Consider the following 23,801-nt stretch of genomic DNA (forward strand, 5'->3'; position numbering starts at 1 on the left):
GGACTGAATAGAGTTAGGGGCAAACTGCATAGACTGTCTGGGTACAATGAAATCAGCTGATAGACTCAGCTGAAGAGCTTTTATAGTGACTTTAAATAATACACCTAACTTAACTATTTTAAAATGGGCTTAAACTAGGCTGATTTCCAGAAACAAAACATTTCAATACGGGTAAGAAAGGCCAGTAAAAAAAGTAAGAAAGTTAAAGACTAGCCAACGCTCATAAAAGTAACAGACGGTGAAAATTAGAGTGCAGTAGGGTTTGTAAAATTTCCACTAAACTTTTTGGTATTAGCTGAACTTACGTTCTTTGCAAATCTCCAAGTCTTGACACAAAAGCAAGAAGATAAAAATTAAGAAACAAACAGTTACAAATAAAAGTGATTTCTCTCCCTACCAGACGATTCTCTTGCAGTATTAGCAAAGAGGCAGGTAAGACTCAGCTTTTTGTATCTAATGGGAAGTTTATAATGGGAATTCTGACAAGAGACATCAATGTACAGCATCAAGCTTTTGTAATGGAGAAAACAGGACGTGAGCCACACAGAATTAACGCTATTAATGGAGAAGTATTTCCCTGGAGAAGTGGGAATAGCTATACTTGAAACCTGGAAGAAGGGAGAGATGTCTCAGTGTCAGGATGGAAGAAGCCTCCCAGGCCTGCTCGTGGGGCAGAGAGCAGGAAGGCGCCTTCTGCGCTGCGCTAGTACAGCCCGGCGAGCCATCATGCTCGGCACCCAGAATGCTGAGATGCCCGATGTTTTGGGGAACACACTGAAAGCAAGGTCAAGGAGGTCTGTGGCCATGCAAGAACTGCATCATGCTTTTGATAAAAGAGCGGAAGCAACAATGATGGTGCCAAACTGGCATTTGTGTGATTTTACTAATTAGGTTGATGCACCTACATACATCTTGCTTTTTTGATTCCAACTTGGCAGAAGAGCTCATGATGAGATGAGGAAAAATGAGAGTCTGATATCCTAGGATCTCTTCTGGATTTGGTGAACTACTTTCAGCATGGCACTGGGATGTGTGTGTGATCAGGCGGGTGTGAGATGTAATATACTTGAACCTTTACAAGTATTATGTACAACACCAAAGAAGCGTAAGACAGGGTCAGAAGCGAAACAGGTCTATTGTAAGACTGAACTTCTTTAAATTGACAAATAATGCTATTTCACAGTAGCAGTTCTGCCGCAAACAAGAGGTTTGTTTCCTTTAATCTTTCCTATTTTAGTAATTACTTGTGAATGTCTCCCTAAATAGAAGAGAAAGGCTGTTCCTGACATGGCCTCTCTCCGATATTCAGGCTTGCTTTCTAAATTCCAAAGCGTAAGATAGAAGAGGAGTGCAGACCAAGTATTCTGATGCTTGCTCGTGGCCTATTTTCTCCTTTAGAAACTCGACAGTGACACCGGGAAGTTTGCCTAACCTCACCTCACATCTATGATTAGCTCTTCTTTATTTTGTCCTCCAAGAAGTATGTGACTGATCACATGAATACAAACGGCACCAAACTGATTCAGAGGTTTTAGCCTCTCTACACATTGCAGATACAGTGAGGAGACATATTAAAAGGCTGCTTGCCTGGCCAGACAACTATGAACCATCTCACATTAAGCTGCCAGGGAAGAAGTGGTTAAGCAGCCTAAATATGAAGGCTGCAGGTGTTGTCGATGATTTGGCTCCCATGCTTCTGGGTCATGCAGGAAGCATCTGGAGTGGCACTGGGCAGCCACAGTGGGCAGCCATATCAGGCACCCAGTAAGAGAAACCTCTCAGAGGGACACCTGATCTGAGGCTTCTCCGGTCCAGGTCTGATTCATCAACTTGTGCTACAATGCCACACAAATTATTGCTGGAAACAAGTTGTTTGCTTTAACTGGAAAGTGGCAGTATACTTTAGTGGCATTAATCCACTTGTCGTCACAAGCAGCACAGAGCCACTGGAGCTTTACAGACTAAGTTTGGGCTTTAGGTAGTCCTTAGTTTTATTCGCTTACACAGCTTTTTCTACCTATCTCCTCCCTTTAGTAGTGGAACAGAAAGAGGAAAATGGCCCTGTTCTTGCTTTTGGCCAATGATCAATCGTTTGAAGACCCTTCCTCTACCCTAAAGGAAACAATGATCAGCCCATAAATCCCTGCTTTTTTTTCCTATTGTGCTAAGCTTACCACCTCCAAAAATAAGCACGCTATCGTACCTCAGGAATGAGATCAAAAGTAAATACCATAATCACACTTCTAATGATAGTAACTTAAAGCAAGATATATGACTTATAATTATTAGAGTGATCAGAAAAAGATGATGGGCTAACAGAATGAAATAAGTATTTACATAAGAGAGAATTTATAATTTCAGTATGACGTTAATTAATTCAATGATAATTGCTGACTTTTTATCTTTAAAAAAATCAATTAACATCAAAACAAATACGCTAATGTAGCAGTCAAATCCATGCTTCTTCCCTTCTGCCAACCCACAAAGGGGCATTTCTGGTGAAGAACAGTAACAACCGTTAACAGTTGTTGAGCAGTAACAACAGTATGCATTTTGGTTAGCACCTTATACAAAAAGACAACAGTTATTAGAGTGATGCATTTCTCTTGGGGTGACAAGAAACCACAGTATTTCCCATTAATGGTGGAAAAGTTTCCCTTTTGCTGCCTCCACCCGCCGCGCAGCCATCCCAAACCCCAGGGCTGACCAGCTCTTCCTAGATGCCCCTAGACGCCTCACGCTCCCGCCCCTGCCTTGCTTTCCTGCCTTTCCACCCTGCCCACACCAGCCCTCGTATTCCCGTGCCTGGCCTCGTGCTCCTGTACCACCTTCCACTGGTCAGACCAAAGCAGATCCCTCCAAGGCTTGACCCTGTCCTCACGTGCAGCCATTACACCAGGGGATCCAAAATGCTTTTCAGCTCATCTGTGAAAATGAGTGTCAGCTCGGGTTTCACTGACCAGCTGCAACCAGAACTGGGCACTCAAGCCAAAGGACAAACTCTGGGTTTTTTTGTTTTTTTTTTTCTAAAATAAGACTCTTCTTTTCAAACAATGTTTTTCTATATGTGAAATGTTTTGGCTCAGTTATAGATTGAAACAGTAGCTCTCCCCTTCCTCTCCCCCACTTGGCTCAAGTCACTACTGTGACTCAATATGTGATTTTGATTTATTAAGACTAATTTCCCACAATGAGCAAAACAAAACACATACAATGGCCCATCTGGGCAAATAATTTCTGAAAATGCTTGCAAGACAAATAGCACAGCATACTCTGAGACGCAACACATGAATAATAAACGGGCATTTTAGCATTATATATTTGCTAGCATATAATAAGATATGCTAGATTTATGTTGAGATTCAGATTTGTCTTATTTTAAAATGCTACATTTTCGTTTAGTTGAACCAGTATTTCACACGATTTCTGTTTCTATTGAAATCTTGATTCTGTTTTTAATACTAAAAAGTCATTTTTGAATTCTAATCAAAATTATTTAATTGTATCTTAAGTCACTACACTAAACAGAACCAAATAAACAACCTGCAGACCTCAGGCCAGCAAAAGTACACTGATTTCAGCCAGGGATGATATATACCTCAATTAGCAATACATTACAACGTTAACATATGCTCTCCATAAAACAATGCTCCAGTGATGTTTTTTCAGTGGGACTGGACTAGAAAGAGCACTCCTGTTGTGATTCATGGACAAACTTCTGGTTTTGACAGGAGTTTTAATGCCACAGCAGAACCAAGGTTAGAGCTTCCAAACTCCTTTTCTTTAAAACATAAGGGCGTATGAGAGAAGAAAACCACTGCACGCAGCCCTGTGACCGGCGCTGCCAGGCCTTGAGCGAGGAGATCCCACATCTCCAGATGAATAGCCTAATGACTGAATTATTATCGGCAGGTCTGCTTTTCTATCTGCCCCTCAAGGTACGCAGACAAAGGGAAGCCGAGTGAGTCTTTTCTTCCTTCATGGCCACATCTCTGTATTTTCCAATAGGAGCCCAGCTGAGCCGTCCCTGCTCCTTCCCCTACATGCCCCCTCCCCGCGGCTGCTCCCCAGCAGCCTCACCAGGGATGCATAAGTCAGGAATGAGGAAGGGGCACAAATTACTGGTCTCAAAGCAACAGCAGTTTGCAGAAACCTAAGACCAGAATAGGATTTTAACAGACTTCAAATGCCCCAACCTGCTATTTGAATATATTTCTTGTAAATTTTGCTCCTTCTAATGGAAGCCCTGACAGATAAATGCTCCTAAGCAATCAGCAACTACATCCTCTTTAATTGCCTGAGAACTACAGCCTTTATTGCAAGAAACATTTCCTAGTGAAGCATCCCCATTACTATGTAGTCTGCTATATACTACCATACCCTGATGCACTACTGTGTGATACACTGCTTTGCAAAGAGGGCTCTTTGTTGATTTTAATTTTTCTTGGTAACAAAAGAGTCCCCCCCACAACAGACAGTGGATGCATTTTCTCAACTTTGATTGGCAAGTCAATGTGAAAATATGTTACAAAAGCAAAAAGCTTCCAACGCAAAGATCACTTGCTAAGAACTATATATGACATAAATCTGGCAGGTTCTTTAAAGAAACAAAAGAGAGCTAAATTGCTACTAGATTTTTGTTTATTTTTCCCAGGCTGGCAACATTTATGCATCTTTTCTTGCTTTAATCACAGATATGATGAACTCTGATGTCTTCAAAATTTTTATACAGTCTGCGTTACCTATGTGTGTATATATATTTCCTAAGAAACAGAAAACCATACAGAAGACTACACAGAGAAAGATTATGCTCAGTTTTTGAGTAAGCTGGATTGTTTCAAGCACTGGGATGAGTTGTTTCATTGCATATAGATTATGAAAAAGATCATAACTTATCTCAGAGCTGAGCATTCAGCATCTATATCTGGAAGCAGAGAGATGTCTGATTTTTAGCAGGGGAGAATAAAACCAGCCCATGAATCTAATAAGAACAAACATTTTTAAAAAAATAGGATGAGAAACATCATTACTGATGAAGTAATCTGAGATGATAGTTTACTGAAGATAGGAGTGAATAATTTTTATACAGCAGAGCAGGAAATAAAAAAAATAAACGAAGAGCCCATTTGCTCTTTCCTGGCATTATAAGACTTTCATAGAATGGTTTCAGTTGGAAGGGACCTTAAAGATCATGTAGTTCCAACCCCCCTGCCATGGGCGGCATCCACAACCTCTCCGGGCAACCTGTTCCACTGCCTCACCACCCTCACAGCGAAGAATGTCTTTAAATATAATTGTTTCATGTTTCATTAATTCTATCTTTATTTTTTCTGAAGTATATGCATTTCTTGCTATTTATTAATCAGCCAATAACTATTGTATTAACTCAACTATCACTCCTGTTTACATTTGGAGATGAAGGTGGCGAGGGCTGTTATTGCCTTTATCATGATGTGAATTCAAAAAGGACCAACACAAATGTAGAAGTGTTTGCTTCAGTGAAAATCTCTCTTGTACCTGAACTGCTGACAAGCTGAGGCAAGGTTAATCTTTAAGACTTCTGTGACCCAGACCATTCAAAACCTGCACTGAAGATTCAACAGTCTCTGTTGTGTTATGGACCGCTTTCACCAGTTGATTGGTGACGTGGATCCTACATTACTTGCAAAAGAGAAAATCAGTCTTCGGGTGAGCTGGGGCTTGGGGTGAGCCTCAACAGGCTATGATGGTGTGCCCTTGGCATATCGCGGTGAGAGAACACAGCCTTTCGCCTCCTATATTTCTGTCCGGGATTACCATCATGGAAGTACCTGTATAATAGAGGCTGCATGCAATGAACCCTGAAAGCCTTGAAAGCGTACTACCTGTGCACAGACTGTCAGTACGCTGTACACACTACACAACTAGAACCGGGGCCCAATCCCTTCAGTCTGTCTTTCTATTAATCTGTGCATCTGCATTAAATTCAACGCCTCAAATTACAGATAGTCTGCTTGGTTAGCCACCGAAGAGAGAATGAATATCTCTGGGATTTCCAGATGTCTTGCTTCACACTTCCAAAAGGGATATGGAGCACCTGAAATCCTGAAGAAATGTCCAAAGTCTCCAAATGCTTTGGATAGAAAAAAAGAGGACCTGTTTTGGAAATCCAGACATATGGTACCTTCTGGGAAAGGTGCTCTGTTCTGTAAGAGACACAAGTCTCTGCAGATTTTGGGAGGTATGTGGGGGGCAAGCAATAATACTTCTAAGCCTGTTGGGGCTGTTTAAATCCCAAGTACTAGAAGTAATATAACAACAGTCTTTCTAAGATGACTACCTTTCTTTCTATGTTTTCATTGGATGAAATGAAGAACAGAATATTTTGAGTCTTAGTCCAAGTCAGCTACAAGTTTGGATGAAAATCAAACAAACTTGTCTCCGCTTAAATCTAATATAAAAAGTCTATAATGTAATAAATTTTATAGATCTCTGAAAAAATATATACTCTTTTAAATTAAGTAGGAGTTAAATGATTTATTGTATTATTCTCTATTGTCTAACCGAATTAAATTCACATTCAAGATTAAATTATGGCTAGCTCATATTATTGATAAGAAACATCTCAGTGCTGTTGCTTCGAACTTTGCTACAGCATCCTTCGTACGCAAATCTAAAAGGAATTCAAGTTACATGCATTTCTTAGTTCAGCTGGCAGATCCATGACACTTTGATGGGGAAAAAAAAAAAAAAGAGTATGTGGGTCCAGATTCAGCAAGATTTGCTTTGGCATTGCTCTTATTTTAAGCGCCAGGATATTGCACTGTCTTCTTGAATTACAGCCATGCTCTAAGCTTTCATCTCTGACTGACAACAGCAAAACACACTGATTCTCAAAATCTGCCAAGATTAGATTTAGGCTGACAAAAGACAAATAAGTTAAACTTGTATAATACTTATTACATTATAATCCTTTGAGAATGCCCATGCAACCCTGCTAGTAAAGTTATAGTCAAAGCTTTTTCACTTTTCCCTAACGTTCTCATTGCTTTTCAATGCAATTGATCCTTTAGGATTTTTAACCTTGGCCTCAGAACCACTTGTGTTTGAACTGTGAACAGCATTATGCTGAAAAAAAACATTAAAACATATTTAAGTGTGATTATGTAGCAAGAAGCAGTAGTCAAAAAAGGCACAACGGGGGATTTTATGTTTATCATCAGTTGCAGTTCACATCTGCTCTATTCACAAAAAAAGGGGAGGAAAAGATGTTATTTCTAACTGCTAGTTCTTCAAAATCAACCTGGGACTTCACTTGATCTGTTTTTGCATTACTAAAAGTAGAAGTTACTGTAAATTGTAACTCGGTAATTCTATTGATATGTGAATCAGCAGCTACAATAAACCCTTCAAATACCTTATCTGCCAGGGATGCAAATAACAGTAATTGTTGAATAATATTCTCTAAATTTCACTTTACTTTTGGCTTTGCAAAGTGGTTACGGAATAGCCTGCTATTTGCATAATCATTTTTTAAAAAACCAACAACTATGTGGTGAGGCTTTAAGTCCCAGATGAAAAAAATGAGGAACTGCTATAATCTCCAACGAACTGGCATTTCAGCCTAAATGACAGGCAGAAATGGAAGATGACTTGCATACAGATTATTTGTAATGTGCTGGAGTTGGGATGCACCAACTAGAACAATAATATATTGACGAGAGTTTTGTTCATGTCCATGGGATTTAGGATCAATGATGTTACTAATCTCTTTACATTTGTGGATAAGTCATAATAAGGAGCTAACGAAGAAATGGTTGCTGTACACCAAAGACTGTCAGGTTTGGATTTAAATGAATGAACAGTTTGTCACTTCTGCCTGGCCAGTGACAAGCCACTCCTGCTCACAGCCCTGTGCTGCATTGCTACCCCAGTCGCCAGCGGCCCACGTTACCTCAGGCCCTGCTGACCCTGCTGCACTGCGCTGCTGCGCCTGCAGCCCGGGGCCGCCAGCATGGGGGAAGGAGGCTGCAGCGGTAGTCGCAGAGTGATGAGGAAGAGCCGGGGTCCGGCAGTGGAAGACAGGAGGTGGAAGAGGATCTATCGAAGACAGCAGTGATTAGATTTGCTCCAGAAATCGTTAAGAATTGCTGAGCTAAGATACACCTTTTAGAAAAATGAATCCTGTTGATTTGAAAGTAGCTGTAGTTGACAGTACTCCACAACCTCAGCAAATTGATCTAGCAGCAGATTATTCTGATTTTCAAAAAACACGCACCTTTGCAAAACAGAGAGAGAGAGAGAAAGCCAATAGGTCCAGGCTCTCTGAGAGATAGAGGCAGCATGGCTGGAGCTTGTTTTGTTAAGACAGGAATGTTATTTCTCTTAAAAAATCTCAGCACATCTTTCTGTTATCCAAGAATATGCTCTCTTCTGGGTAGTTTAGCAATATTACTTAAGTGGCAGAAGATTATTGGAGCCTAGATACATCAAATCACCTATGATGCACATTCTGTGCATTGCTTTGTTCTCTGCTCTCCAGGCTTCCTGCCTCTCTAGGATTGCTTCTGTATATGGAATATGCAACTGTTGCTTAAAACGGTGTTGCAAATGTCAAACACTGAAGAAGATACAAAGATAACACTTTATTTTATCACTGTTTAAATTCCACTTTACATATTGCCTCCAAAAAAAAAAAAAATTTAATGAAAAAATCAATTTGCCTGTAAAATGAGTAATGGGATTCTGTATAACTCTTCCTCTATACAGTCTACACACACTATTGATGACACTTCAAACTCCTGATTTAATCGGCTTTTCAGTGTCAGTTTTTATTTGTATATTAATATCACAACTGAAATGAAAATTCAAGAAGCGGAAAACAGCTACACATGTTTGATGTTGTATGTGAAAGCCTCAGATATTTGGCAACTTCTTTGATGCTTTGATCTCTGAAGAAATCTTACTAAAATTATGATCAAAGGAATTTATATTATTCCAAGTACTTAAGAACACCATCTTAGGGCGATAATCAGTATTCTGTTTAATCCTTCACCCTTGGAATCCATTATTGTTAAGCACCTCAATCTGATGGGAGTTACATTTACTTAAGGATGATATTCTAAAACAGAATTAGACGTAACAGAAAGCAACACTTCCAACTTACAGAAAAAGCTAGGAATTGGATTTTATTCTTCTGACTAAAATGTGTTCTTTGAAGCTGTTTTTTAAACGTACATAACTTAAGAAAATTGGTATGCGCTCATTATGAGATCGTTCAGATTTTTATTTTTCTACAGCAGACAAAGAAATAGAATTTCCAATACATGGCTACTTTTAATTTAATCTATTTCTAACTATTTCCTGTTGTCAGTGTTTATAAATATGGATATATCTAATATTTATAAAGTAAATTAACACTCTACTTTATAAGATGCAAAGGCAGATAAATAATGAATTATCCTTTTCATCAATCTGACCACATAATGTCTATTTCACTGTAATATTAAGTACCGCATCAGACTGGTTGTTGTAATCCCCCATGGCAAGTTAAATCAGTGTGATACAAAAGATCCCTAAACTGCAGCCTACAGAACAGTAGAAGAACATTAGAGCCAAGCAAGATTTAACAAAAACAGTAATTACCGGTTAGATTATGGATTTACCACCGGTGGTTGATGAGAGGTAAAGGAGGGTTGTACTTTTGCAGGAGCAAAGAAGAGATCAAACCATGACTCCCAGTCACAGCCACAGTGTTAATAACCTCCCACATCCTGACTAAGCAATTCCTCCTCCCGTTTTACCTGCGCAGATTATTTTTCTTCCTGCACACCCCATCCGCAAAGGTGGACTTTAATCTTACAGCTGTTTTCTACTATTTATATCCCCGTGCGCCATCACTCTTTAGTGGTAAAAGATTACGAGTAGACTAATGTGCAAACACATCTGACTCTGAACACACTGTTGTAAGCATTCTTCCAAGCTGACAAGAAAACATGCCTACTTTAAATGAAAATCAATCTCTGTTAAATCTGTTAGCTCCAGCTCATTTGGACTGGCACTACTTTAAGAGCTCACAGAGAGGTGTGCTGAAGCAGTAGTATCAGAGAATCATGCATTCAGCTTTGAAAGACAGCAGGTGCACCAGGACTGCAAGCGCATCTGAGGGAACCCGAACAGATGATAGAGGCAGACGCAGGTTAATCATGCCTTTACAAACTCGTTGGTAGGTTATCTTTCCTTTTGGGCTGAGGGACTTGAGAACAAGGCCTGCCAAGGAAATGTTTTCAAAGGTGCAAGGTTAATTCGTCCCGGAGCACCTTCTGTCCTGACTTCAGCATTCCGTACAGTTCAGGTATCACATCCTTATAGACCCATTTTGTCTTTTGTTCTGTTTATATCTACACCACTGAAAAACAGGAAGCTGCACAAACAAGGAGATACTCCTCCAACACAAGAATATCACAGGACTCCTAAAGGCGCTCACGCAGCCTGACTCTAGTCACAAGCTTCATGTGACCTGTGGGGCTCAGGAGTGCCTCCATGTTCCTGGGACTATGGACCGCAGGACAGTTAATCACCAGCTATGGAACAACAGCCAGGAATTAGAGCAACTTCCAGGGAAAGAATTTTGCCTCATTAGAGTTCATAAACCAGCTGACACAACAGAATCTTCAGTTGCCTTTAGTACCAGGCCCATTCCATGGCTTTTTCAGGCCTGTGATCCTGGGAAATGTAACACAAGAAGCAGTACCACCTAGTAATTCTAGCTTCAGCTCTGCTATCAAACCCAGTGATAAAATACTTTTATCTCTAAAAATTACTTACTTGATTAAAGTGCTGAAGTTTATCAATTAAATTACTGATAAGTGGGTCCAATCCTCTGACTTTCAGTTCTGGGTTATTAATTTGTGCCTTCAATCCATTGGAAACAACTCGGCTAGTGTAACTGAAAAAGAAAAAAAAAGAAAACATCAGTGACTGTAACCATATCCATCGGAATCAAAAATCATGTTAAAGGGAACTTACAAAAAGCAAATATTTTGTAAATGGGAATAGAAATTTGTAATAAATATTTATGTTTTCAACTGCACCAAACCAGAATAAAAATCACAGTTTCTTGCAGTATCGTTCATCACTTCAAACTATTCAAGTCATGAACCGACAACAATTTCATAAACCACACTGAGGTTCCTTTCATTCATATTTTAATATTTGAACCTTTATAACTGACATTCTCAAGTTCTTCCATGCAGCAGTCAAAGCTGATAGCTTCCAAAAAATCATTCTTTCATAATCACAGAAACCCAGGGAATTATGACAGAAACTAAACATCACGAGATTGAAGTAAAAACCAGTGAAATGGCAGTCTGATTTTTAAATGATCCTTAATCAAAGTGTGAGATTGGACTTCTCTTGCTAGACTAGCAGTTTATCACCAAAGTGTCTAGAGACACTGGAAAGCAGCACCTGCTCTTGTACCAGTGCTCCTCACCATGCCTCATCTGCATTACGAACTCACTAGCCAGGGTCCATGTACAGGAATTCTCTCTAACCGAGTCTTGCTTTATTTGAGGAATAGCAGCTGTTCTCACACCGCAACGACCTGTCTCTTATCAGCAATCTTCTCTCACCGACTGCTGACTAAACAGTTACTGCCAGTCTTCTCTGGAATACACCACAGAGTATTCTCAAAACCTAACTGGCTTGGGGCTCCACCCATGTACCCTCACGGGGAAAATTCCACGATTGTGCGCATTTGGTCTCTACTTCTGAGCCTGTCTTTACCACAGCTGAGGAGGTGAAGTCATCAGCACATGTAGGCTGAATCCAGTGCTCCCTGGAAGTATTCCAACTACTGCATATTGGCTCCAGAGTTGATCTGTTCATGAATGGTTTAAGTTCAACCCATCCGCAATACACTGCAAATCCCAGAGAGATGGAGAGCAACCTTTTTCAGCGAGTCATGCTTTGGAGGGTTGTATGTAACCACTCTCATCAGTTCGGCACTCATTTGTCACAAAGTGGATCACGGATGTTTGCGTGACCAGTTATGAACTGGGCAAGAGACTGTTCCCAAACCAAACTCTCTTAGACTCACACACATGCCTGCGAGGATCTCCTTAAGTCGCCGTGTTGGCATCTTTGTAAGTCAGGTAGTAATCGGCTGTGCTCCTTTGGACTGAAATCTCAAGAGAAACATCCTGCTACATCTTTCACTTTGATCATACCTACATACTTCGATATCCCAGATGTTCTCCTATCAGTGAATTCGTCACTGTAAACTTATTTGTGCTGAAGCGGAGGACAGCACTTCAAAGCAGAAAGAAGCACCCAAATTCTATTGTAGAAAGACTATAGGATGTGGCGGGGGGAAACCTAGCTCTCCAAATATATTTGTATTATTTTAAAGTCAAGACTGGTATAGATCATATCAATCCACATCAATTCATTTGAACAATATAGGAACACTGTTCACCTTACCTGCCTTTAGCTTTACCTTTATTCACAAATCATACTACTTGCTGAATGCTCATCATTGTTCACCATGTGAGAACACATGGTTACCCACTGTAGATGTACAGGGACACTTGACACAGCTTTTTGAGATCATCTAGCCGCAGTACAGGAGAAATTTAATTTAATGGGTCAGCTCCACCAGTCTGCTCAGTGATTCTCTGTGTGCATTGCTTTGTCTGATCACAAACTCGCCAACAGCAGCAAAAAGCAAGGGTTTTCCTTTTCATTGCTCTTGACTGCTCTACGTTCAACCCCTGGTTAGGGCTATCGGAATTTCTCTACAGGCTTATGTCATTATAACCCAGGATAAAGAATGCAAAATTGCTTCCCCTCTGGGTTGGCTGGGTTGGGTTTTTTTGGGGACAAATAAGATTGGTTTTTTTACCCTCTGAATCACAAGCCTCCATTAAATGCCTCTAAGTGGTATTACAAACCTACAGCACTGCATGGAGTTTGCATAAACATGACCAATTTGGGGATAGCAGCAGCAGCATTAATGCCAGAGTCCTCAAAGGGACCCAAAATGTGGAAAGTCAATCTCAGTCAACTCATGTATATTGTTGTTGATAAATACCCTCTTCTACATACCACTTTATCAGGAAAATAGGACCATTTGGTATGAATGAGTTCACAGTCCACCAAAACAAAGGGGATACTCATATCCTTTAAGTTCCATACGCGTTTAAGGCCTCACTCTTTAAAGCTCTAGAGATATGCATAAATTATGCACAGATATTTCTGTTGCCCAGATTGCTTGTAATTAGGTTCATAATGTGGATTACCTAAATTTAAGATGTCAGAGAAAGCATGCATGAGTTGCATGAATCCTGCATCATTTCCTTACCTCCTTGGTCTAGCATGGCTTCAGTATGGCCGTCACTAACAACTACATCTAACTGCTAATGCGAGGCTCCAGCACATAAGAGTTGGCCCAGCTATGGTCTGGAACATGACCTGCGTGACTGGCAATGCCCAGAAAACCAACTACAGGGCTTTGGCAGCGGTGAAATAGATGTGATCTGCCAAACGACCGGTGTAAAAAGCTGATGTAGAGAGGCAAAAAACTTAATTGCAGAGCACAACAAAACCAACTCTTGGGTTTCCCCATAATAACCCGTAAGCTCTGCTTGTCCTCTGTGTCCTTACTGAGAGATCACTTCTGTAACAAACCCAAGCCCAAAAAGACTCAGATGAACTAAAAAATGGTGAGTTCAGAGAAGGTGGGCTACACCTCTCGAGGAGACGGAGACAGGGCAGAGAACAGAAGCAGAATTGCACAGGCAGCAAGAAGGGAGAAATTCCTCCAGTCCGTCACCGCCAAGAGCCAAAGACTGTACTAGAAAAAGATATTATGTCCATCTGACTCAAACTGTGAATCCTTCTACTAGCTCTGTATCATGCTAAAATACTTTGAAATAAACACTATACATTTCCTGAAAGATAATCTGATTACTTCACTTCTTTGCACTATCTATAACATTTTTTTTTGTTGACATCAGATCCTGAATTACTGGAAATGTACATTAAGTAAGATCAGAAATTGGCTTGCTTTATTTAATAACCTGCAATTTAACTGAAATATTGTAGTACAGAATTGTTAACTCTGGTTACAGCTCTAGGACTTTATTCATACTAAACCCAGAAATGTCAGAGGGAATGGCCGGGAAAGTTGTATTAAAATACTGTCACTGGGGCAATCCTGAAAGTAACTGTAACATTGGAGCCCAAGGAACGGCACGTGCAGGCAGAATTTTCATCCAGACCTCAAGCCTCATGCCAATGTTATTCCACCGATCATTTGGGCAAAGCTATGATACTTTAAAAAAAAAAAAAAAAACAAACAAATTATAAAAAACAACCCCCCAAAACACAGCTTTACAGTATTTCAGAACAACTGTATAATTATTTTAGATCTTAGTTAAAACAGCTCATCACAGGTTTAAAAAAAGGTAAAAAGTGAAATGCTGTTTACACATGGGATTGCATTTCAACTGAAGGCACACAGTTTTATTTTCTATATAAATAAAGATAAATTAAGATGTTTGAGTCTAAACACTTATTTTAAAATAAAGCCAGAAGCTATTCTGAAATGTGTTCTTTTCAACTCCTAATATGAAAAGGGATCAAGGTATAGGATTCCCTCAAAGACAAATAAGCCATTTTAGATCGTTCAATACTTTAAAAACAACATATAAAACTGAAATAACTTCAAATTCCAGGCAAACGACTGCAGGAGCTGCATTAGGGCTAGATCTAAGTAGCAATGATATTTAGCCACAAAAGCCCAAGAAACAGGGTGCTGATTTCACACCACTTCCTTCCCTCCTCCCTGCAGGAGACTGTACCAGTCATGATACAAGTGTCTGATACAGCTCTTGTAGGCAGCTTTTCAAAGTATTATTGATCAAGCTCCAGCTGGGAGACTATTTCCATTACTCCATATTCCTTGGGGTGCTATTACCCTGAGTTGTGCCACCAGCAGCCACTAAGCACCCCAGTGCTTTGATCCGGTGGCTAATGGCCTGTCCTTTTCCCGAATGAAGTCAGCTCAACGCGTGTACTCACCGGAGGGATTACAGAGCAAGACACCATGCTGCACTTCTTATGCTTTGTAACATGCACCGAGCTTTTCAGAACTATCTATTCTGGAAGTTCAGGCTACCGGAACCTGAACTTCATCTGAATGCAATTCTCTTAATTTTAGTCCTTTTTTCTCCACTTGAGTATTTGGCCCAACATAGCTGCATAAGAGGCATCAAAATTCTTATTTAATTGTGGGAGCATCTAACATCACAAAGCAAATCTGAAAATTTGAGCCTCACATTCAGTTCAGAGGAATCCATGAACTGCCATGGGGACAGAAATTGCTTTTGATGAAATAATTTGTCGTACAACCTTGAGAGTTGCCATATACATAAGAATAAAATGCACTGGCTACAAAATTAAAGATATATTTGCTGAGATGTTTCTAGTTTGTTAACCACGTTTTTAAAAAATATAATTACACACTACACATCACCAAGGCAACAATTTTGAACCAGAAATATTTTTTGTAACCTGCCATGCATTTTTTCATCTTTTTTGTTGGTACTGGTTAAATAATTCTACTATGATCAACAGGGGCTAAAACAGCAACACCTTTCTGAGACATACTGGCAAACTCAAACTCTTTGTGCCTGAGACTCTACTGGTTCTAAAAGTCACATTTAACCATTCATTTCTTCGGCATTACAAAAAAGTGACTATCCTATTTTCCGTACAAATGTATAAACTATTCTGTAAGAGAAACAACCCCTCTCCTCCCAACAGAAAAACACATTAAAAAAATGGAGATTGGACCACCTAAAAAAAAATAAATGTTTTCTCAGCCTCCAAAAAATCAACAGCTGTCCAGCAGCCTGCTAAAGCCAGAGAAGTCTAAAGAAAGTAAGCCACTAAGTTTATAACCAACAAAACCATAAAACCGTTGAGACAAAGCTACACTTTACAATGATCATTTCACATCCAGCTCTGCTTTTTTCATCTTTATGCATAACTTCTTAAACAGGAAACAATCCTAGAGATGTATGTTGCCTATAAAACCACCCAGAAGTAGATAGCACTATGCAAACAATAACTACAACGAATTAAAATTACGTCTTTTTTAGGCCCATATGTTTGAAAGTCAGTCATTGACCGCAGGCTCCCATTTGCTAAAAAAATTCTGAAGTAGCCTGTTTATTTCAGCAATATACTCAACACTCTGTCAGAGCAGACACCACCCACCACCACTAAATGACTCAGAGGTCAAAGGGTTAGAGGGGGAGAAGGAACGGAAGAGCTTTGAATGTGTCATTTAGTAAGAAGCAATGAGAAATAGGGATAAGCTATTTAACTGGCCTTGAGACCCACTGAACAATTAATTCAGTTACATTAGGCATGGTTCACCAGATGGTGTGTTTTGTCTTATATTTATTCATAATTTGACCCTTGGGCTGGAATAGTTTGCCTGAAATTCAATTATGTGAATCCACTGTTGATCTACATCAGTCTGTTGTGTCTCCAAATTAATAATTTTTGGACATTTCCCTTGTAGTTTTTAGATGCAGCCCTGGGCACATGTAACACTCGGACCTACAGGGCTCTGTAAGGAATGATTTTTTCCCAATTCAAGGAACATAGAAGTGTGCACCAACCAGTAAGAGCAGTGACAAAAAACCTATATGGTTGCAGAATTTGAAATAATTCATCGAGATCATCAGCTTTGATCTGATTAACTCTTCTGCCCACTTCTTTGCAAAATGGAAAGAACAAGCAGAATATATGGCAATTGTATATCCCTTGCCTGGTTATCATAGTTGCTTGTCACTCAATAAGTAACTTCAAGGAAGCAAAGTAAATGCCCTTTTCCTGAAGTACTGTTGATGTTAAAATATAATTCTTCAGCAGGAAGAGCGAGCCAGCACAGGATTCTCCTTCGACTCGGCTGCCCCTAAGCTGCTCCACATGATGAGACTGGCAGCCGGCAAGTCCCCTCCACCTCCTTCCGACCCTTGTCGTTAAAACTAACCAACAGACAGATTGTGCTTCATCTCCAAGCGACTCCCACAATAACACTACTCAGAGAAATGCCTTGTATCATACTTTTTATCATTTCTGTAACAGCTCAGCAAACCTGGATTACAGTCATTGAGCATCTTGGCTGAGAGGTCTCAAAGAAAGGAATGATCAATCCATGACCAGTACTGTTCTCTAGGAACTAAATGCTCTTTCACTAAGCTGCCACAATAAGCAGTTTATTTTCAAAAAAAAAAAAAAAAGAATAAAAGTAAGAAATACATCTTGATAAATTTACTGTCAGATAATCAGCAGCCATGAGGGAAAAAACTGCCAAAGTTTGCAAATTTGCTTTTGTCTTGTAATTCAGTTTCTTTTCAGCTACCCAACTTGAATATTCAGTGTGTCAGTGCTTTGTAGAGTTAAATCTTGGAAGGCTTCATGACTGTAACATTTATTCAGTTGGCCTGATCCATTAGGTCATTCTGCAATTAGCTCCATTAACTTAAATGGATATATTCCTTGTTTATAGGAAAGGTTTCAGTCAGGCCTCCACTCATAGCAGAACTGCAGTAAGAGCAGCTGAATTCCACCGAGCAGCTGACAAAGGTGTCCTCTAACAAGTAACATCCTGCAAACAACACTGTGCAAGGGCACGTGTTGGGAAATCTTGAAAGCTCCAGATGTTTGCAAGCCCTCGCATGCAGGACTGCACGCTTTTGTGTGATTGTTGAAAGTCACATCTTACAACTTCTTGGATAACCTAAAAAACAGCAGGGCATTTTGTTCCCTTTTAAGAAAAAACCATGTAATTTATGCCAGCATACAGCAGGAGCCATTCTACTGAAGTCAGTGGAGTCATACTAGGGTAAAATCTGGATACGTCACATGACAATCAGACCCTTTGTGCACAAAGAAAATAATTTTCATGTGTTCTAAATGATCAGCTGAGCACAACAGGGACAATATTCTCCAAGAGAAAGATTTACCTGTTTGAAAATACCTATGTAAAGAGTTCATTTTGAAATGATTAAATAACTGCCAACAGAAAGCTCAAGTCTAGCACATAATGAGTTTAGCTGCCCTGAAGATTTTGTGAAGCAGAACTGACACAACGTGAATACCGTCTCTGCCAGAACTATTCTAATGGGCTTCACTGGAAGTTTCACAAATAATCTTGCTTATTAGTAATTATGGGAAACGATGAGCCATACACAGTGTGTTAACGGGCTAATGGGATAATTAAAAAAAAATCACAAAGCCAAATAGCATTTATAATGGTCTTTCTCCACTTCTATAGGGCTAAAAAAGACCTCCCGCAGTCTAGATTATAAAGACAATTTTAAGACTGCAGGTACAAAAACACGTTACTGGAAGGCTTCAAGTGATTGGATTATGCCACTCCATGAACACACTGAAAATCACAGTGAAAACCAACTCAGCGAAGGATTGTTCATGTAAAAGATCTTACCATCAAAAAAGATGTGTTCATGAGTTTTTCCAGGATCATGCTGAAAATGTACTGACTCGAGCTTCAAAGAATACTTGTAAAATGCTTGAAAAGTGTTGTAAAAAAGTTATTACAGATTGTAGGTGAAACAGCCTACATTCTTTTCCTAGGTATATGAAAAGTTAATACTACCTTCAAGGCGCACTGAAAGCACCGAAGAAATTTGTAGAAGTTAATTGGACAGTCTTTATTATGTTGAGGGAAGGAAAGTACTTGCCTGGAATAACATCAGATAGGAAAGCTCTTCAGTTTAAAGTGGAATAAACTCCACAGGATACGCAAATGATACCTCTATACCCATCAAAGTGAATATAATGAGCAATGAAAATGATACAAACCCAAAAGCTGATAACCTAACTAGGAACTGGCAGCATAAAGACCATTCCCCATTAAATGAATTTGAGAAACAGAACAGAAAATAGAACACTAAACAAACAACATATACTTATCAAAGTAACATCGGTGGCCATTCCTAGGGGAAAAAGTAAAGCTAATCTGAAACACCTTTTTCTCAGTAGCTCCTAGACTAGGGGAGAGCATTCTTCAAGTACAAACAGGAGAACAGAGTCGAGCTAAATCCTGATGGAGAATCTGATTCTGCGCCTCTCGGGAGACTGGCAGCTTGCACCCTGTTCTGGGGGCTGTGGAAAACAAATGGAAATATATGACTGCCTAACTTCTTAACCTGCCAGATGGAGACACTAGTGGAAAACAGGACTGACTCAGCAGAAAAGAAAATACAGTCTCAAGAGAGGAGAGGACTTGAACTCTTAGAAGAAAAAATAAAAGCAGACTAGCAATAAACGTCACAGCAGTGGAGAGAGAATGAATATCAAGCAAAGGCTCACAATATTTGGTTGATAGGACTTTTGGCAGGCCTAGGTGGCAAGGATCCAATTCCCTTTCTGGAAACCCTGGTTGCTGATACTTAAAAATTAGGCTTGACAGATGACCATGGGTATACAAAAGAATATTCAATGATCCCAGCATAGAAATTTTCATGAAACAAAATGGGGAATGTCCTAATTTGCACAGTATCAGATATATGTCACAGGGAGAAGACCTTAAAAGCAAAGCAAAACAAAACACAAGAAAAATACATTAATGCTAAGAGGTCAAAATTCCAGCTTTCCTCAGAAGTCAGTTTCTCCAAATAGGCTTAGGTACACGTGGGAGATTAATAAACAGCTGCCAATAATGAATACATGAACTACAGCTCTGTATGAACTCAACTCAGGGACTGAACTTGGCTTAAGCCCTCTGGCTTCGGCACCCCCTGCCATTCTCATTGCAGCCTACAGCTCCTACCGAGACAGCCCCGGGTGCGTACCGCATGTGTCTGTTACTTCCACAATCAAAACTACTGTTAAGCCTAATAGTGCAGCAGGACTGTTGTGGAATATCACTGCTCCTGCAGCAATTTCAGGTTTCTTGTCTCCATTCTAATGCTTTCCATGACTGTGATCCCCCTGCTTATCTCCATATCCTTTCATCTACCCTGCTGACTGTGCCAACGTGAACCCAGCTTTGCTTACTTCATTCTAAACCCTATTCTTCTCTCCCATGCCAGTTTGAAGTACCTCCTCAAGCTACTCTCTTAAGTGACTCCCTACCTGCCTTCACTCCTCCCTCAATGCCTACATGTATTGCACCATTGACAAAGCCATCAACTACTGCCAAAGTGGTAGATGCACTTAGCTGGTACTTACTGGACACAGGGAGCATTCCTTCCCATCTCATGCGAAGGAGGCATTTGGGTAGTCCAGGCCGACTCTGTCTTCCAGGCTCAAGTATAAGGCAGGTGAGATTTGCACTTTCTGAACCCCTGTCACTTCCCCTGGCTATTTTGGCTCTGACTATTACATATTCTAAACACACACTAATGCACACACATTTGATTTCATTCCCTTATACAGTTTTTCCAATATATTTGTGCAGAGCTATTCAAGGCAATTCTCACCTGCTCCAGTGCCTTCACTTCTGCTCAGGTCTTAATATGTTATAGCAGGTGTTTGGTCCTTTAGCCACAGATGGAAGAGTTATTGACCCTTTCTGGGCTGCAGGACTGCGAGGTACATAGTTCCACTCTATTCCTATTTCCAGGTTAATAACTTTATCAGTTAGATGGTGATGCTAAATTTTATATAAGTAAAAAGTAAATAGGAGGCCTTAACGCTGTATAGAAAGAGATCAGACACTAAGACTTCCAAATCTCCTGACTCAAGAGTTCTTAAACTCCTTCCCTTTTGCTTAATCTTTTCCACCAGCAAGACAGCTGAATTCATCATTCCAAAGCACCAAAGTTTTATTCCTTATAGAGGGAGGAGTATTTTATTGCAGAAGCTATGAGCTACCTGTTCAGCTCACCAGCAAATTTATAGATTTCATCCAACTCCTTCCTTTTGCAACTGCCTAATTGTCATAGATCAGGACAATCAACATTTATTGTTCCCCTAACAGTAAAACACCAACAGCCAAAATGCACTCAGCATATTCTGCTGCCACTGGTTGATAGCTATGGGCACTATATCAGGCTTAGCTTAATTACCATTATCCTGTAGGCACCCTTATTACTAGAATTCCTCACAGATACACCAAAACCTCTGCCATACTAGTTCCACAGGGATATGTTTTGAACATGGACTTTTTCAGTGCCAGCTTCATGATTTGGAAACAGTTCAGGCAGGTAGCAGTTTTAATTTGTTGCTAGCTTATATTTAACTCTTTGATGCAGTAGTTCAGTATCTAGCAAAAATCATCATTTTTATTACTCTTGAAAGCACTGCAGAAAATGCTAGCATTAGTAGAGAACAGTATGGTCTGGTTATGGAGCTTAAAATGTCTTAGCACTTGTCCCAGAGAAGTGTTTACCCAGGTCAAGGCTGAAGAGCTCGAGAGTAATGTGGGAAACTGAGTGGCCTCAATTCATGTTTTTGTCATTAAACACAAAGCATTGTTTTCCTTGCTTGAGTGTCTGGTAGTACTCACAAAAATAACTGCACTAGAAGAGAGGTCAAATGTAGAAAGATTTTCCTGTCATCACAAATTTGAAAAAGAGAATATTTATACAAAAATCAATTTACTTGACCTATACTGTTCAATCCTTCTGCTAATATTGTTGAAGATTTATGTCTGGTTAAAACTGTTCCCTTACACAATTCAGCTTCTCTCCCACTTGATTTTGCAGTAAGGTCACAATCCTGAGTTCATGATTTTATACTTCATTGCCACAGACACAAACAGCAACACAAATTCAACACAAGTTCACTGCAGGATTAACTACATCAAAGACCAAACTGTTCAGGGAAAGAACAGTTAAACACAAATACATACACCACAAAATATTGTGCAGAAGAAAACCTAAGAAGAAAAATAAGTACAGGGAGTCCTTTTTGCCCTGCTGTAAATGCCCTCCCCTCTTGAAAATCCAAGTGTCACAGAGGCTTCTGTCCTGAAGAAACAGAGTTCAATCATGTGAAGCACGATCTTATTTTTGATAGTCACTTCTAAGGTAGATGATAGTAAGTGGGAAGAGTAACCGCTTCTGACATACTTGCAAGATAGTGACATGTTTCCTCCAGAGTTTTGAAATCTGTTGCACAGATTCCGTTCCCTTACACCCCCACAAGAGCTCTAACACCTTTGTGTTAGATACAGTAAAAATACTCGCTATAAAAACTGCAAGTAAATGAACACAAAGCAGATCACGAGACTCACTAAAAACAGGTAAACTCAAACAACCTTCCATCACACATATAAACATAGTACATTCACAAATGTGCATTTTGCACTTTTTAGCTAGAAGATTTACATGAAATCACAAAAATAAACAGATTGAATAATGTAATACAGAAAGAAATAAGCCTAACAGGGCATTACGCTAAATGCAACAAAGCAAGCAACCGAAATGTACTCAGACAAGTAACTGATGTTGCAGTGATTGCAGGGACTCTCAAACAGCCCTCATCTACATAAAGCCCAAGTTGACCTGACTTTTTTTTGCATGTAAGTATCATCACAAATAATCTGTTTAGTAACAACGTGCTACTATTCTCAGTTTGTGTTTAGGGGATGAAGTTATGGTGGCTTAAGCAGAGATCCTAAAAGGACCCTGTCCCATCCAGTTCCCATTGATCATCTGGGCCTAAACAACTTAGGCTCATACTTGGAAGATGCTAACAAGCAAGGAATCAAATGCTGATCTCCCATGATCACCCACCCTCTGCAACCTTCTTGATCCTCCCTGGTTTATAACAACAGGAATAAATAGGTCTCTCTTCCACCCTCCTGGATAAAGGCACACTGATCCGATCGGTCTGTCACCAATTACACTGCTGGAATACCTGCCTCCAGGTGCAAAGTCTCATTCGGACTCTCTTCTTGGCACCTTGGAAGGAGCAAGATGCAGTCTCCATTATTGCACTCCCAGCACAAGGCCAAGGAGACACCTGAACGTGGTCAGGATGTACCCACGAGCTAGGTTGGCATGGCTAAGGCAAGATGAATCCTCACTCGCCCACTGGACTTAGCAAGCTGCCTTTTAATGAATGCTCCCCAGAGAACATGCATGAGCACTCCACTGCACAGCCTAAGCACTTCTTATAGTGAGGCAAAGAGGTCAGGACCTATCAAGCACATGTTATTTTTTCTATGGATGTAAGGTGCAACACAAAGTACTTCAGAGCTTGAGTGTAACCACCCTCAGTTAAAAAAGGAGCTGATAGTTTCAAGTGGTTGCCATGGGCCAAGCAGACAGAGAGCTCTTTCCTCAAGCTCAACAGCTGCCCTGACCTGTGCATTTTTTCAAGTCTTTCCTGAGATGCAGAGAGCTTTTGCACACCCTATACGCTGGAGCTGACACCCCTCAGCATAGGAAATATGTACCTGCCTGTGCTCAGCCATAAGGAAAGGCCTACAAATACCAGGAAAAAAAATGACAAGAGGGCTGACTCTGTTCTCCTGCTAAAATCAGCAAAAAAAAAAAAGACAGGAAATCTCTTTTTCTTTTTTTTTCTTTTAAGATGTGTACGATATTAAAGAACACAGAGAACCAAAGTCATTTTGAACACAAGACAAAAGGAATGAGAGAATAGCAGGCAGTTTGTTGTGGCACAGCTATCAGCTACAAAGCACCACTTGTTATCTGTGTGCTAAAAATATTATGATGATTAATGGCAAGGACGAAGGAAAAAACAAATAATAGATGGAAGAATAAATGATGCAACTATGTTTTAAAAAAAAAGAAAGCATGTGACAT

At 39.9% G+C, this 23,801-nt stretch overlaps 1 protein-coding gene across 1 annotated transcript in view; it reads right to left on the reverse strand.

Moving 5' to 3' along the window:
• LOC142085779 (glypican-5-like) overlaps positions 1-23,801 on the reverse strand; it is a 392,228-nt gene that overhangs the window by 147,158 nt on the left and 221,269 nt on the right. The window contains exon 7 of the mRNA XM_075158095.1: positions 10,807-10,927. Coding sequence (XP_075014196.1) covers positions 10,807-10,927 — 121 coding nt within the window. The remainder of the gene's footprint in view (positions 1-10,806; positions 10,928-23,801) is intronic.

Source organism: Calonectris borealis, chromosome 9 (genome assembly GCF_964195595.1).
Source record: "Calonectris borealis chromosome 9, bCalBor7.hap1.2, whole genome shotgun sequence".
Lineage (NCBI taxonomy): Eukaryota > Metazoa > Chordata > Aves > Procellariiformes > Procellariidae > Calonectris > Calonectris borealis.